General features: G+C 36.9%; 1 protein-coding gene across 1 annotated transcript in view; it reads right to left on the bottom strand.

The window, feature by feature from the left end:
- Positions 1-16,561, bottom strand: part of SACS (sacsin molecular chaperone) — a 49,007-nt gene that overhangs the window by 14,732 nt on the left and 17,714 nt on the right. Inside the window, exons 6-8 of the mRNA XM_012809514.2 lie at positions 12,791-12,937; positions 8,867-10,355; positions 8,159-8,250 (exon numbers count right to left, since the gene is read on the bottom strand). Of these exons, the coding sequence (XP_012664968.2) occupies positions 8,159-8,250; positions 8,867-10,355; positions 12,791-12,937 (1,728 nt within the window). The remainder of the gene's footprint in view (positions 1-8,158; positions 8,251-8,866; positions 10,356-12,790; positions 12,938-16,561) is intronic.

Below are 16,561 nucleotides of genomic sequence, written 5' to 3'. Positions count from 1 at the left end.
GAAATAATAAAAATTTTGTCAGTGGTGCAACGAGTGCAGCCTCTTTGATCTATGAATCTCATTAAAATATAATTTTATGACAATGTTCTGAAAAATGCTTCCTAAGTTTAATTAATTCTAACAGAATATCCAAATAATAAGGCAAGAATATGATACACTAAAGATATAAAAGAGTTAGAAATTAAAATTCAGAAAACAAAAATTAAATATGCACCACTTTGTTCTATGTTAATAAGTGCCACGTGACATGCATTTATAGATAATCCTAGCCAATTTGTCAACTTATAAAACATATACATACCTATCTTCAGAAAAATCACCTGATATTAATGCATAAATAAAATGTCAATAAAACACACACACACACCTCATTTATAGCATGCAATTAATACTCTAGTCATGCTCGACTGACAAAAAAAATGAAAGAAAATAAAGGAGAGAGAAAATGCAATAAGATACAATTCTAAATATATTAAGTCAATTCAATCTGAAGTCCTGAGTTCTATTTACTTTCTATTTAAGACATTTAATTTAACGTAAACTTTAACTCTTAAGTTTTAACGTTAACACAGAAAAAGTCTCCATGTCCTGGGTTAGAAATGCACTGAAACTGTAAGCCACCTCTAATCTATTAAATAGAATCAGAAAAATCTTATTTAGAGCACTTTAATAAATGACCTGTCATATCTGTGGACTGAAAATTATCTACACTCTCTAAAGAGGTTAACTCAGTACTGCCATTGCTCCTAGAAACACAAAGGTTGTAATTAAATTATTACCAAATTAAACTTTGAAATCTTCTAAGAGTTTTTTTTTTTTTTACTATAGCTCAGTTTAGTCCCCTACATGCTCAAAATAACATGAACACAATGAATCAGTATTTAAAGTCTGCACTTTTTTGTTGTTTATGTTTACTTATATGTTATGTTCAGTCCTAACCTTGAGAATGAAAGACAACATGGATGGAAAATTACAGTCTACTTACAATTTACTTAATGAAGAAATCTCAGTCCCAAAGCTTTAATTAACTGAGTGTTTACTACATTCAACCCAATTCCTACAGAGTCACACTCAGCTGGCTAAAATGACAAACGATTTAAGGCTCTAAGTACAGTGACAGTTTTTTCTACTTGTCTTGTACAGACCACAATGGCAATGACAGCTTTGAGGTTGCTTGAATTCTGACAATGCCACACAGGGTGGAGAGTCAAATCTTAGTAAACACACGTGTGATACAGTGGAGGTTCAATTAAATGATGTGATATACTGCAGATCAGTCAAATCTTTAAAAAAGCAAAAAAAACAGGAAAGTAGCAAGAAAAAGACCATACCAAATGCCTATGAACTCAGACTCCAGCCAGTACTCTAATCCAGGCACTCCAGTCTAGCAGTGGCCCTGCAGGGCTGGAGCCTCACACAAACATCCAGGTGCCAATATGCTTCAATATTAGCCCTAGTGACCATATTTCTTCCCCAAAACTCAGCACTGACACTCTGCTACTGACTTCCTAGCGTTCATCTTCAACAGGAGATGTAGTAACACAGAAATCACTGATGGAACACAGACAGTCCCTTGTTTTCCTCTTTAATTTGATAATACCTTTAAAAAAGATATATAGATAAAGCATTAAGAAAAATATAATAACAGTGCCTTTTAAGAAAAATATAGCAATAGTGGCTTTGAATGATAAGCCACTTTCAATACAAGCTAGAAACCAGATTCACTAGTTATATACATTATCGATATGATAATGACTTGGTTTCTAAATTAATCTTAGTATATGCACAGCCTGCTTCAATAATTATCATAAAAGCAATTTCTGTAAAGCAAATCAAACATCTTTTAACTTTTCAAGTGATACATGAATTTGAAAAGAATACTATTACAGTTGAGTCAAAAAAATTTTATTTACAAAAAGAAGTCAGTAAAATAACACAGCAGGCACTGTGCAAACAACTACAGACTGGCTTTCAGCATGCCCAGGACAGGAGAGCTGGCTTTTTAGCATGCTCAGGACAAGAGTCCCCTTCCACCACCAGCCTTGACACACTAAGCCATACCCTAAACAGTGAGCCAAGGTCATCCTGCTTCACAGTCACAGATCCCAGAATTTACTCCCCTTCTTCCTTTTTAATCTGAATATCTGTATGCATCATGTAACAGATGTGTGTTCACTATCACACTTCCCAGTAACACCACAGTTTAAAAAATAAACTTCCACACAATTCTTTCTTTAGAGACTAAGTGTTCAATGAAATGAATGTTTCCAAGTTATGTAAATATAGTTTTGTTGTGGTATTTGTAACAACAAATACCTATAAATTAGTATAGTTTCCTCTCTCCTTTAGTAGTTATTATCACCAGAAAAAAATTGTTGGCATAATTTCTAGCTACTTATGTAAATGAAAAAACAGGATTCAAAGAACCAAATGAATGAAAACATCAGGCTTCAAATGAACACAGCATTCAGTCAGTTTTCCTACCTGAATATCCCCAGAGAAGTTGTTGTGCTAGAATATAATTAAATCCATTCTTAGAAAAAGCCAGAAGTATCATCACAATTTTCACATGATGGGTACAGAAATTATTCTGTATCTTAAGACTGCTATATGCAGAGGCTTTACACATCATTATGCAAAAGTAAGTAAAAAACAAAACTCCAAACATAGCAGAATATACACATAAGATTTAAAGATATATTTCACAGCAAACTAAATCCAAACTACATAAAGGTCAGAGTCTTAGTTCAGAAAGTAAGCATATAAATTACATTTCATCCACATAAAGTCACTTATAAGCTACCAATGGGCTTTTTTGCACAAGCTATTATCATTTAATATTCAGAGATTTTAGATAAGAATTGAGAAAGAGAAGAAATCTGATTTTTAAAAAGTTTCAGAGCAACTCAGGCAGCTCCTGTGGCTCAAAGGAGTAGGGCGCCAGCCCCACATGCTGGAGGTGGCAGGTTCAAACCCAGCCCCAGCCAAAAAAACTGCAAATAAATAAATAAATAAAAATAAAAATAAATAATAAAATAAAAAGTTTCAGAGCAACTATACAAAGCAAGTATATAACTAACTCTAACTTTATGTTAAAGAGTTTTTTTATCATACATTTCTATTACTTGCCTATGGTAACCACCAACAATTACAAACTTCTAAGAACTGCTCCATAGACATCTATTCCTCCTTCATCTAAAGCAAGTCATTTATTTGATTAAGTGAACTATTACAACTCTGCAAGAAGTTTGTAGGTATTTCAGTACCTTATGCTAAACTTGGCAGCTAAGATAGAGACCAAAGGTCTAGACAATGGAATATAAGCTTTTGTAATCTCAACATCCTTCTAATTACCCGGGAGGCAGGCAAATTGTGTCAGTCAGGCAATACTAAATGAGTGCTAGAGATACAGAAATAAATAACTACACATGGTCTCAGGCCTTGTCTTACAGTCTAGTGGGGAGGGCAGGTATTAGATACTAATATCACACACAATTAAACAGAAGCTATGGATGCACACATGGGATGCACAAAAAATGAGGATGAGGCAGGAGATGGGGGACAGACAATGGAAGCCAAGTGGACCACAGAATACAATGTCCTCCAAACATGAGAGGGATCAGGGGAGAGAATAAAACTGGGGAAGGAGATGAAGAATATCAAACATTTATTTAACCTTTCCATGTACCAGGCATCTTTCTAATACCCAGAAAACAGAACTAAATAATGAGAGCCTCACAGGAAAGGTTAAGGATTTGAGGCATATCTAATATAATCAATATGAAAACTTTAAAATATATAAATAAGATCCTGGCACCAATCCATTAGGCATTTTTACCACTTAACTTTCTATTTTTTCATCTAAAACCCATTTACCTACTCTTCTAACTACAGTAGAACCTACACAGTTAACCACCTCCCTACACTGACCACCTCCTTAAGTTGGCCTAATTTTCATAGACCAGACATGCACCACCTGAACACTATCAGTACAATGGGCCTAGTTCCTTGTACTGACCAGATTCGCACTATGAAAAGCACTCTAGTCCATGCTAACAAGATTCAACTTCTCCTGACAGAACCCAAATCCACTGAACAGTGTGCAGCAGGGGACTGACATAACTGGATAAGGAGCGAGAGCTGCAGGCAGGGATGCCAATTACAAGAGAGCAGGCAGAATGTGATGCCACAGGGCAGGGGCCATGCTGCAGCAGTGGCAGTGAAGTGAGCAAAGGCGCTGACACAGAAAACTTACTCAACAGGATCTGAAAACTGGAGAACCAAGACAACACACTGAGGACTGACTCATTTAGGAGCAACTTTGAGAGCCATTCTCAGTGGGATCACTCTCAAGGAAAAGCAGATTTGAGCAGAAGATAAGAACTAAGGTTTTAAAAAGGCTGATTTTGAAAGGCTATGGAATTCCAAGTGTAAAATGATAATAACAGCTGCCATTTATCAGTATTATATGCCAGGTATTGTGTTAAACTAAACACCACACATATTATGTATTCATCATTTGATCTTCAGTGGAATGCCTACTATGTATAAGATATTACAACGAAGTTTTCCCATAACCTGCCATGCTATAAGAACACATTTTGGGTAAAATTCATTTGGAAAGCTGTGACCACTCTCATCTTCCACTAACTCTCATTCTCAATTCATTAACCTTGCAACAAAGCAGTCCTGCAGTTTATGTAATCAAATTCTGATGGCCTGAGATATATCAGAAGGATGTTATTGTACAGATGCCAACAATAGTACAAATATTTTATGAGAGGAAAAAACTGGATTAAAATTGTAATACTCAATATATACCAATGACAAAAGAGTCACATTTGACTGCAGCAATTGTAAGAGGCGTTTCAGGTGGCTACCATTAGTGTCCACACACTACTGACCATGGAGAATGAAAAGTAACACAGGACAACATCACTTAAAATGTGTATAGATTTTTTTGGCACCCCAGTATTACTGTGCTATTGATGAGAAAAGAGAGGCTCAAGGAAGATGGAAAATTTGTTCAAAGTGACACAATAATTATAGAAGTTTGAGCCCACATTTGTGTGACTATGAAGTCCGTATTATTAATCTCTATTGCACTATCCCTCTTCAGACTGAAGTAACAACTGAAGATATGGAGGTTGTTAACATTCATGAGAGCAGATGGATAAACTCAAGGCAAGTAAGTAATAAGCCATCTTTAGGGGGTGAACTGAGGAATAGAGAATTAACCAATAATTCTGAAAAGCAACCAAAGGAGCCAGAGGACACCAAGGAAGAATGGCAACACAGAAAATGAGGCTTCCAAGGGCAGCACCAGAACGTCAAGGAGACTGAGTAAAATGAGCATAAAAGCCACTGGATTTATCAACACAAAATTCATTAACTGGTGATGTTAGCCAATTTTAGTGGAATGATTGTGGAAGCAAGTTTTTTTGCAGTGATAATAAATAATAAGGAAGTACAAACAAAACCACTCTGTCTGGAAGCTGGACTGCAATGAAAGAAAGAAAGTCAGAGTCCATTTCTGTTCTGTTCTCCCTGAAGTGGGAGATTAGGGAAATATTTAATTGCTAGGAGAGGGCAGTAGAAGGGAACACTGAAAATATAATCAGTAACTTAGTATTTGGCTAAGGGTTTTAAATGTGATCTAAGTTAAGGATAAAAATTATCAAATAATGACACAGATTTTGTGTGAGCTACAGAATTAGAGAAAGAAAAACACTGCATTTTAATTTTATGCAGCAATACTTTTGAGACCTCCCCACTGGTTTTTACTGATCACTGGTAAATATCAGTCCATAGCGCTGTGTCAGCAAAATAATGGAGTAACAGTTATTTTAGCAAAAACTATCAAATGTTGTTATCTATTTGGGAAGTTCCCTACCACACGAAGGGAGCTCCATACACACAACTCTCTCAGCCTCTGTTCTCCCACACTCACTAATACCGCCATGTGTCCCACATCACCAGAAAGAGGGATGACTCATTTAGAAATCTGAAAGAGCATCTGAATACGTTCAGGTCTCTCAGAGCTGCCACCTCCATGCTACTTTTCAAATGGGTAAGCCCCACACAAAGAAGTCTATGGCTTTCCAGGGTTGCTTGGGATTAGATTAGTGAGCTAATCCATTTCCTACGCTGGCGTTCACTGGAAGTCCACTGCCTGCCATAAGCCGTAATCTACAACATCACGATTATTACTGACAGCAGTGATTTTTGACATCTGCTCAACTCCTCTGCTTACCTCTTCACTGACTCTGACTCTGAGAGGAAAGCAGTGTGTGACTTACTGGGACCCCCAAAGTCCCTAACTCAACATGCTCCCAAAACAGTACAACTATTAATGACAATAAAGTTGTATCAAACACTAATTTTTGTCTAGAACAAATAGTGTAAAAATATTTTGGAAAATACTCAAGAAGCAGTTACTCATTACTTATATGATCAGTTAAAATAATCAAGAGAATGACAACCTAAAACTTAAACTTAGATAAAGAAAAGTGATCACGAAGACAATTTCTGGGAGTACTGAGCTACACATGAGTGGTGAAAAATGCTAGGACATCTAATGTAATGATCCAAAGAAAACTAACCAAGAACCAGAGATAAAACAGTGTTTGCCACATGACCCCAAAATAACAAACCTGAATCCACAGTAGATGAGACATATAAGGTGGGAAGACTTAATTTTGAAAGATGAAAAATTACCTAAGTTAATTTATAAATTTAATTCATCCCTAAAAATGTAACAGGGATGCATCCATCAAAGGCTAGAGAAGCAAGCCCTTGACCAAAAGCAGTATTACTCTGCTGGCCTCTACCTTCCTCACTTGCTTTGGCTCTGAGTAACTTTTGGCTGATTATCACATCAAAAATGATTTGCCACCAACAAAAATATCCTCTTCAAAAGAAAGTAATACAATACAAAAGAAAACACTACAGCAATAGAAAGAATGATTAACAGGCACATGCAACAACCTGGATGGATTCCACCAACATGACAGTAAGCACAAGAAGCCAGACACAAGCACATACTGTGTGATTCCGTTTATGAAATCACACTAACTAGGGAGATAAATCTGTGCTGTTAAAAGCCAAGATCATGGTTACCCCTGAGTGGTAAGCTTCTGTTTTTGATCTGAGTTATATGGATATGTTCATTTTGCAAAATTTCACTAAGCTTAAATACTTATGTACAGAAGGTACATTTTCTTTATGTACCTTCTATTACAAAGCAAAATTTTTAAAAAAGAATATAACAGAGAATTAAAAAAAAAATTCCAAAGCTTTGAAGCAAAACATGGCAGTTATAGGAATCTATGCTTAGACACTGAAAAGGCTATTTTGAAGATGACGAATCACAATCTAATGGAAAAAAATCAATCTCACAGTCACTATCTCGGAGTTACGGACCCCTTACGGCATGCAACATTTACATACTCATTTTATTCTAGCTTCACTTTAACTCCAACCCAATATGTCTCCCTCATTCCAATTCCTTTTACTTATATTTTAATGAATAAAGATGTATAATTATTGGCAACTTTTTCTTAAGTCATTACCTTTAAAAGAGTATATACTACATAAAAGACACATCACAAAGAATACACTTCATAATGTTAACCAGAGGGACAAATCTAGAATTTCTCAGGCTGACATCTAACTTAGAGAAAATTCAAGTGACAGTTTTATCAGGGAAAAACTCAAAAGACAGTTTTATCAACTGCAGAAGTTGAAAGATAGTATTAAAGTTAGACCATAGTGATTGTTCTTCCCAAATTATTGCCTTTTCCTGAAAAACAGGACACCTATCAGAAACCCACTGCTTTCCTAAGACCTCACTATTCCTCTCTTCTTACACTGTTACAAAGTTTATTTTATCTGTCCATACTTCCCTGCAGCAGGTCCCATTTAAATAAGCCCAGTACAACCACATAAAACCAGGAAGGGGATAGTAGTGTAAGAAATACAGCAAGATGACAAAGGAGGAGACTTGACCCCCAACCCTGCCTGGAAACCTTGATCCTAACCTCTCTCTTCTCATTTGTGTTACTTAACTAACAATCCCTGTCTCCTGTTACCACACATAAACATTTAAAAAGTTTATATATTAATAAAGAGGTCTGTTTTTTAAAAAAAATTAGATTACCTCGGGTTTGGGCAGCTTCCTTTAAAGCAGCTAGAAGGTAAGGCTTCAAGTCATCCAAAATAAATCTTCCTTCGAGACCTGGGAAAAGGGACCTAAAGAGTAAAAAAGAATATAACAATTATCATAATCTTCTAATAATCTTTAAAAATCGTATGTTAAATGTACTATTTCATTTCATATAAATTATAATGCACACATCAAATCAAATTATAATACCTTTTAATCAGATATTAACTAGGCTTTGCTTTAAAGCATGAGCCATCACATGCATATTCAGATTCAGAAATATTCTAAACATCTTAGAATAAGATTAATTTTATTTTCTGAAACATCAATACACACCCTCAGTTATAAAGAATTAATTGTATTATTTCAACTAATTTAAATTTCATCAAAGTAATTTATTAGTGCCAAATCTGAACTAGTTACCATTAGCACTTCATAATCATTGTTTTCAGTGCTCTGTTATTGAAATTTCCAAAGAAAAACAGCTTCTTGGGTAACTTAACTGATAAACATTTGAAAGCTTTTTTGCTTAAAATGTAAAATGCATCTTTAGTTTTTTTAATAAAGTGTTTGTGTAAAAGTCTTCCTAACTATAACATCTATACAGATAACTGATGGATTGCACAATAAAGGGCTCTCGGTGTGGGCAAGGGATGGGAGTCCCCTAGGAGTAAGCAAGCATTTCAGGAGTGGGAGCTCTACCTTGGATAATCCTCGGAGGTAATATAAATAACGTCTTGATCTGATACAGATGAGGAGAAGGGGACAAAATTTCCATTTTGTAAGGGTAGCAGCTCTAGCCCAAGCAGCTCACTGTAGGCTTGGTCAGAAAGCACAAATTCTAAAAGATGAAGCTTCTCTTCAGCACTGCCCAGGTGTGCACACTTTCTCAGCACCTGCCGCACCCACCCGGGCGTCACCTTCCTCACAGGTGTCGCGCCACAGGCAGCGGTGAGCTGAACAGCAGCAGCCACATTCACCGGTACCTTGGCAATTTGCTTCCCTGAGCTCTGGAGGTAGTTGAGCACAGTTTTTGTGTATTCCAAATTTTCATCAAGTTCTGAGAAGTAGGCCTGCTCCAACTTGACCCAATCACCACTAATGGAGTAGATCACTGCATTCTGGAACAGCTCGCTGAACAGGGGCTCTAACACTGGCTGCCAGTGCACCCTGACTTTGCTTGCCTCAGGCCAAAGCTTATAGATGACATCAACAGACAAGAGGAAGTCGGAGCTCTTTTCTGTCTCCAGACGTTTTACTGCATCTAAGATCAGAGTGGCATAAGCTTTGGGGACGACATTCACAACGAGAAATTCATTCCACAAGGCTGCTGGATCTCTCCACTGGTCCAGCTCTCTCCATTTTATGCTTCGGCGGTTGTCAGTCAGGCCAAAGAAGCCGCTGATGTGAACCGGGAGTCCTGTCCTGCTTTCCTCACCGGGTGGTAAAGGAAGAAAACAAAATGCTTTTCCTGAGAAATCAGATATTGCTCCTTTTGCTTCATCATCTCTGTTTGATAAAGACACAGCTATTCCAATGATTGGGACGAACTTCAATTCATCAGCTAGAGAGTCAAGTTTACTACTAATCCCTCGCCCGCCCACACTGTTACACACCAGCCAAGATGTCTTCTGTGTATCCTTGGTGCTTGCATCTTCTAGAACTATATTTACATGATATGTTACACAGGTGATGCTATCGCTTGGAATCTTTTTACAATAATTACTTATGGCAGTTCCCAGAATCTTTATAGAATTCGGTCGCTCATGTTTCAGTGCCTTATTCTCACTTGAAGTCACTCTAAATAACAGTTTCTCTGTTCCATCAGCCTCTCGGACATACAAAGAGATGTCCTGCACACTTTTCAGAAAGAGAAGCACTGTGTCTGCATCTGCTCTAAAAGACTCGAACAACTCAAGAACCTTCTGCTTATTGTAGAGGTTACTGCTGAGCTGGGAAGGTTGTAGGCGAAGAGGGAAACGGAAAAACGTTCCTGGAAAATTGCCATTTACAAATGTCTCCTTGGTGCTTCCAAAAATGCCAACAAATGGTGCAAACTGGTCTGACAGTTCACTGATTTCTTTGCTGTCATCTCTGAGATTCCAACATTGGCCTGATTCATGTGGGCCAAAAAGTGTTTGATGAGGATCTAACATACCAATCTGGTCACCACTGAAGATACAAGGAACATCTGTAAGAAAAATTTAAGGCATGATCAACCCTGAAATGTAATGGACAATAATAACTGCAATTACAAATAAATAATTATAATTACCATTGAAATGTTACACATGAAAAAGAATGAACCATAAAATGACCTGAGAACAGATTTATCTAAAAACAAACTTAATTTATACCTTTGTTGATGTAATTCTCTGAACTACCTCTTTGGATGTAAACTGAACCATGCTCACCTACCTCCAGAGAAGTAATCATGAAAACTAATGATTTCTCTTTTGATTCACTCTAATAGTAAGTGCCAGGCATAAAGACTTTCTATGATTTTGGGGAAAACCAAAGCCGTATCTTCAAATACTCATTAAACATGGCCAAGTGGATCCAATAAAAAAGAACAGAGTTGCACTCTATGCTCAAAATTTAAAATTCAAAGATACACTGTAGTCAGGCATGGTGGCGCAGGCCTGTAATCCACACACTCTGGGAGGCCAAGGTGGGTGGATTGCTTGAGCTCAGGAATTCGAGAGCAGCCTGAGCAAGAATGATACCCCATCTATACAAAAAAGAAAAGAAAAAAAATGAAGACTGTAAAAAAAGTAGGAGAGTGAAGTACAGCTGACACTGTGCCCACCATGCCATTTAGTAAGCACATAGCCTGGAGTGCATGTGAAGTGCACTGCCTAGGCCTCCAGATAAGGAGTGCTTCTCACACACGTGGGGAGCATGGCACCAGGCCAATCCTGCTCATGACGCTTCAACGTACACACTTTTTGTGTAACATGGACCCTAAATTGATACCAATGGCTTCATCTGTTCTTCAACCAAAGCCAGGGTGGTATTTCTACACTGGCAGAGAGCGCAGATGTGTTAGACTTACCATACTGAGGAAATGCCTCATCATGGCACCCTCTAAGAGCCTCTCAAGGGTGCTTCTGACATATTTTGCCTCATATGCTGCCATTAGCAACTAAGCTTCTTACAAGATGCAACTTCACTGAAGTCAACCTTTAGTATATTATATCTACAGTTGTCAACTGCAGATTCAGCTGCCATAATCACTGACTTCTAAGCTCATAGGTATTTTAAGTTAGCAAATGTTAAGTCCACCAATACCCTGGCTGGCCTGTTTTGTTACACAGGGCCACACCTCTGTCACTGAAATCAGGCCAGGGACTCTTGACAAAGTATAAGCATGACCTACAACCTTCTCAAATCCTCAGGTTAGAGAACAGCCATCCAGTTAATGTGCACACAATTATGCTCACTTTCAATTAGGAAATAAAACCACACTGAGATGCAGGTGCTGGGCAATCGGATGGGCTCTGACTTCACAGTTCATTCCTGCAGAAATCACAACTGTGCCCACATCATTTACAAATCCCACAGACCTGAGGGAGAACTTGCAAACAGATGGACACGTGAATATTAATATTCATGGACAACTTATAATATTGTAATATAGAATTTCATATAATTTCTATTAGTATGTCTTTAACATTAATGTATTATTATTAATGCAATATGCTTACTAAATTTTAGCCATAGTTACGATGACTCTACTTCCCATTCCCTACAGGGAAGTCCCAAGTTAGGCCAACTGTCCAAGAATGTCACCATCCTTTGTCTCAAACATGTCCTGGTTTGAATGATATGGTACAGGGTCATCCTAGCCATAGCTATACCCCTTGCCTGCTCAATCTTTCCTTCTCCCACAAGACATAGTTTGAGATTAAAAATAATAAGGACCAATTCCGTAAAAGAATTTTTATCACAAAACTATAGAAAATACTAAGAGCTTTACTTCTGGAAGAATAGCCATATGTTCTGCAGATGTCTACACTGCAAGAGTCTCAAGTCTTTCCTATGGGAATTAGGAACAAGACACCTCATATTCTAGTTTGGAAACAGGATTTCAAAGTAATCTTTAAAATACTTATAAATCTAAGAAGAGCAGATGTTTATAAAAGATGAAAAATCTGCAGACACCAGAACCACTATAAAGATTTTCACTTTCTCAGTTATCTGGTACCATTAGATATTATACTTTCCTCTTTAATGTTCTAATAGTTAGAAATATATACAAAAAAACTGGTGATAATCTGTTTGACTCTGAAATTTGTAGGATGAAAATTTTCAGATAATAATTTTGTGTATTTCAAAAGCTACATTTCAAATCTCACACAAAATTACTTACTATATTAATCAATTCCACTAGATCATAATGACTTTAATTTCTAGTATCACACAATGAAGTAAAACTTTGGTATAGTTACCATGGTAATTTCAGAAAATTCAAGACACTGATAACTTCATTGACATACTTCTTGCCACTGACGAATTTGGAAAAAATACTTTTAAAACAGCAATACCTCTGAAGTTAATCAAATAAATTACAGAATATACACTAAAGTATTTCCAGTATCAAAACTGAAAAGCCAAATGCCATACCTGTTATATGATAGACAGAATTAAACCCAATTCCAAATCTTCCAACCTTCAAAGGGTCATCCTTTTTCCTGCTTCTTGCTATTTCTTGAATGCCGTGCCAGTCCTCGGAGGTGAAAACTGCGTTGTTGTACACATAGAGAGCTGACCCTGGAGGAGAGTACACAGCAGCTCTTCAGAGAGAAGCATGCCTGAGTGCCCAGCTCTGCTTCAAGAGCCTTCCCTACACAAAGCTCTTCTTCCAGGGGAAAATGGAGAGGAGTGAACCAAGTCAACTATAATGTCAATTGTTTTTACAACAGAAATAAAGATAAACATTGATGATAAAAATGAGCTGCAGAAGAAATATAGTATTGTTGGCTAAAAATTCAAAAAGGAAAAATTAAGGATGTTATGATACTTATATACCAAAAATATAGGGCAAACAAAGAAATTAATCAGTATACTTCTCTTTGCAAAATGTGTTCTAAGTAGCATATTTGACTATTTTTTTGGCAAAAGAAAAACATTTACAAAATAAATACATAATAACATAGTTTGAATATCTATATATTTCACAAAATGTATGAAAATATATTAAGAGACCTCCTAACTGAAGAAACTACCTAAGATAATGGATATGCTGTCTGTTTCACTGTAGTAACCATTTTACTATATATTTCTAACATGTAATATACTTTAAATAGACACAATAAGATTTGCCTTAAAAAATTAAAAATAAAGAAACTTTGTTAATATGTTATTTTATTAAGGTGAAACTTAATCCTTTAACAATATTAATAACCACCTCGTAAGCGTTTGGAGTTTTGTTTTTTCATCAGCCTCTAGATTTTATAATGTAAGGCATTACTTGTACAAATTAGAAAACTACAAACATTCAAATTATACAAGAATTATACCACCTATTTATCCAGAATAGTATCACCTATCTCCAGAGCAGATCCCTGAAACAAGTGTTTTATAATTCTGCAGAAACATTTTTGGAACTTTGTTTTTTGAAATCTGTCTTCAGATTCTCTAACGTTCTTTGAATATATTCAACCATATTGTCATACTTTAAAGATGACTAATATTTTTCTTTCCAAAGTTAATGAAGTATAACATACATGCAAAAGTACAAAGATCTTAAAGGTACAGCTTGATGAATTCTTACAAAGCAAACCAGCCCGCATAATCTCCATCCAAATGAATTGCATAAGGCATTTGCAGCACCCACAGATGCCTCTTCTCAGATCCTATAAACTCAAGCACAGATAAGATGTTGGCCTAGTTTCTTTGACAAAACTGGAATGACTAGTCTTTTTAAAATAGCCAAAGCTGGGATATAAAAGTAGTCCAGCTGCAAAGGCTTTTTGGAAAAGATGAGGACATGGTGATAGGAGAGGACTCTGGAGTCAGGTGAGTTTGGGTGTCAGACCAAGATCACTAGTTACCAACTATAGCACTTCAGGAAAACTGAAGCCATTAAGCCTAGTTTCTTCATCTGCACAAGAAAGATACGAATAGTTTTATACCCACAACAGAGTGCCGAGGATTCAATGTAACAATACAAATAAGGGGCTCAGCACAGAACCTAGCAGGGAGCAGACGTCTAAATATTAGGTGTAATAATCAGACATTATTGCTGTTATAATCAGTATTACTATATAACTGTTAGTCCTTAATATAATACTATTAAGTCTTTATATAGTAAGGAATCCTATACAATAAACACTACAGGAATAATAATAAAACAAATATGCTGCTATTACCCAATAGCTAACTACAAAGGTCATTACAAAAGTTTTGAGATAGACCATGTTATGGTCTATTATTTCACTTCTAAGAAACACAGTGGACAGCTTCCTTCCTGATTCACTGGTACAAGTTTCAGCTTGCTCAGCTTATCAGTGTTGCTGGAAGGCTTCATTTGTTTTCATCCACAGGACACTCTGACAGAGTCAGCTATGAAGCTAGGAAGAGAACTTTTAGGTGATGATTTTCCATGATTTTAGAAGTAGGTTAAACCATTCGCAAAGCCTTAAGCATTTGCAGCAGGCTTGTTAGGGACCTCATTCCTTCCTGTGTGATAATTTTTTAGTGATTTCAAGAATTTAGAAGAGGCCAAACTTTACTGAGGGATGAGAAGAGGAGTGGGTGTCCAGCAACCATAGTGGTTGAGGAAAAAACATCACCACTGTGGAAAAATGGTTCCCGAGAACAAAGTGACATTTAAGGACACTGAAGCAGCACTACAGCTTGGATCACCTGTGGTGTCCAAACTACTACATGATTATCTTCAAGTCAGGAAAGTTTCATCCCCATGGGTGCCTCACACTTTGACAGGTGAGCAAAAGTGCATGCGTGTGGCATGGTGTGAAGAAACCCCACCATAGGATAGTGCTCATTAGATTCAACAGAGGCAAGTCTAGACACGTTTCTGACACGTTACTGGTGATGAGACCTGGACTTACCAGTTTGGTCCAGAGAATAAGAGCCAATTAACACACTAACAAAACTGAAGCGGCCCCAAAGTGAGGGGAAGAAAATGGTGGCAACTATGGCTGGGAAGAATCAACATTGTTCAAATGTCCATATTACCCAAAGCAATATATAATTTTAATGCAATCCCTATTAAAGCTCCACTATCATATTTTAAAGATCTTGAAAAAATAATACTTCATTTTATATGGAATCAGAAAAAACCTCGAAGAGCCAAGACATTACTCAGGAATAAAAACAAAGCAGGAGGAATCACACTACCAGATCTCAGATTATACTATAAATCCACAGTGATCAAAACAGCATGGTACTGGCACAAAAATAGAAAGGTAAATGTATGGAACAGAATAGAGAGCCAACAGATGAATCCAGCTACTCACCACTACCTGATCTTTAACAAGCCGATTAAAAACATTGAGGGGGGAAAAGATTCCCTGTTTAACAAATGGTGCTGAGCAAACTGGCTGGCAACCTGTAGAAGACTGAAACTGGACCCACACCTTTCACCATTAACTAAGTTAGACTCTCATTGGATTAAAGATTTAAACTTAAGACATGAAACCATAAAAATACTAGAAGAAAATTGGCTTGGGTGAACATTTTATGAGGAGGACACCCCGGGCAATTGAAGCAACGTCAAAAATACACTATTGGGACCTGATCAAACTAAAGAGCTTCTGCACAGCCAAAAACACAGTAAAGAGGGCAAGCAGACAGCCCTCAGAACGGGAGAAGATTTTCACAGGTTATGTCTCTGACAAAGGTTTAATAACTAGAATCCATAGAGAACTTAAACGTATTAGCAAGAAGAAAACAAGTGATCCCATCTAAGGGTGGGCAAGGGACTTGAAGAGAAATTTCTCTAAAGAAGATCGGCTCATAGCCTACAGATACATGAAAAAATGCTCACCATCCTTAATCATCAGAGAAATGCAAATGAAAACTACTCTGAGATATCACCTAACTCCAGTAAGGTTAGCCCGTATCACAAAATCCCAAAACCAGAGATGCTGGCATGGATGTGGAGAAAAGGGAACACTTCTACACTGCTGGTGGGAATGTAAACTAATACGTTCCTTTTGAAAGACATCTGGAGAACACTTAAGAGAACTAAAAATAGACCTGCCATTTAACCCTGCAATTCCTTTATTAGGTATATTCCCAGACAACCAAAAATCACATTACAACAAAGATATTTGTATCAGAATGTTTACTGCAGCCCACTTCATAATTGCCAGGTCATGGAAGAAGCCCAAGTGCCCATCGATCCACGAATGGATCAACAAACTGTGG

Source organism: Otolemur garnettii, unplaced genomic scaffold (genome assembly GCF_000181295.1).
Source record: "Otolemur garnettii isolate 467f Iridium unplaced genomic scaffold, OtoGar3 scaffold00106, whole genome shotgun sequence".
NCBI lineage: Eukaryota > Metazoa > Chordata > Mammalia > Primates > Galagidae > Otolemur > Otolemur garnettii.
Note: the sequence above shows the minus strand (reverse complement) of the source record. Positions and strands in the feature narration are given on the sequence as shown.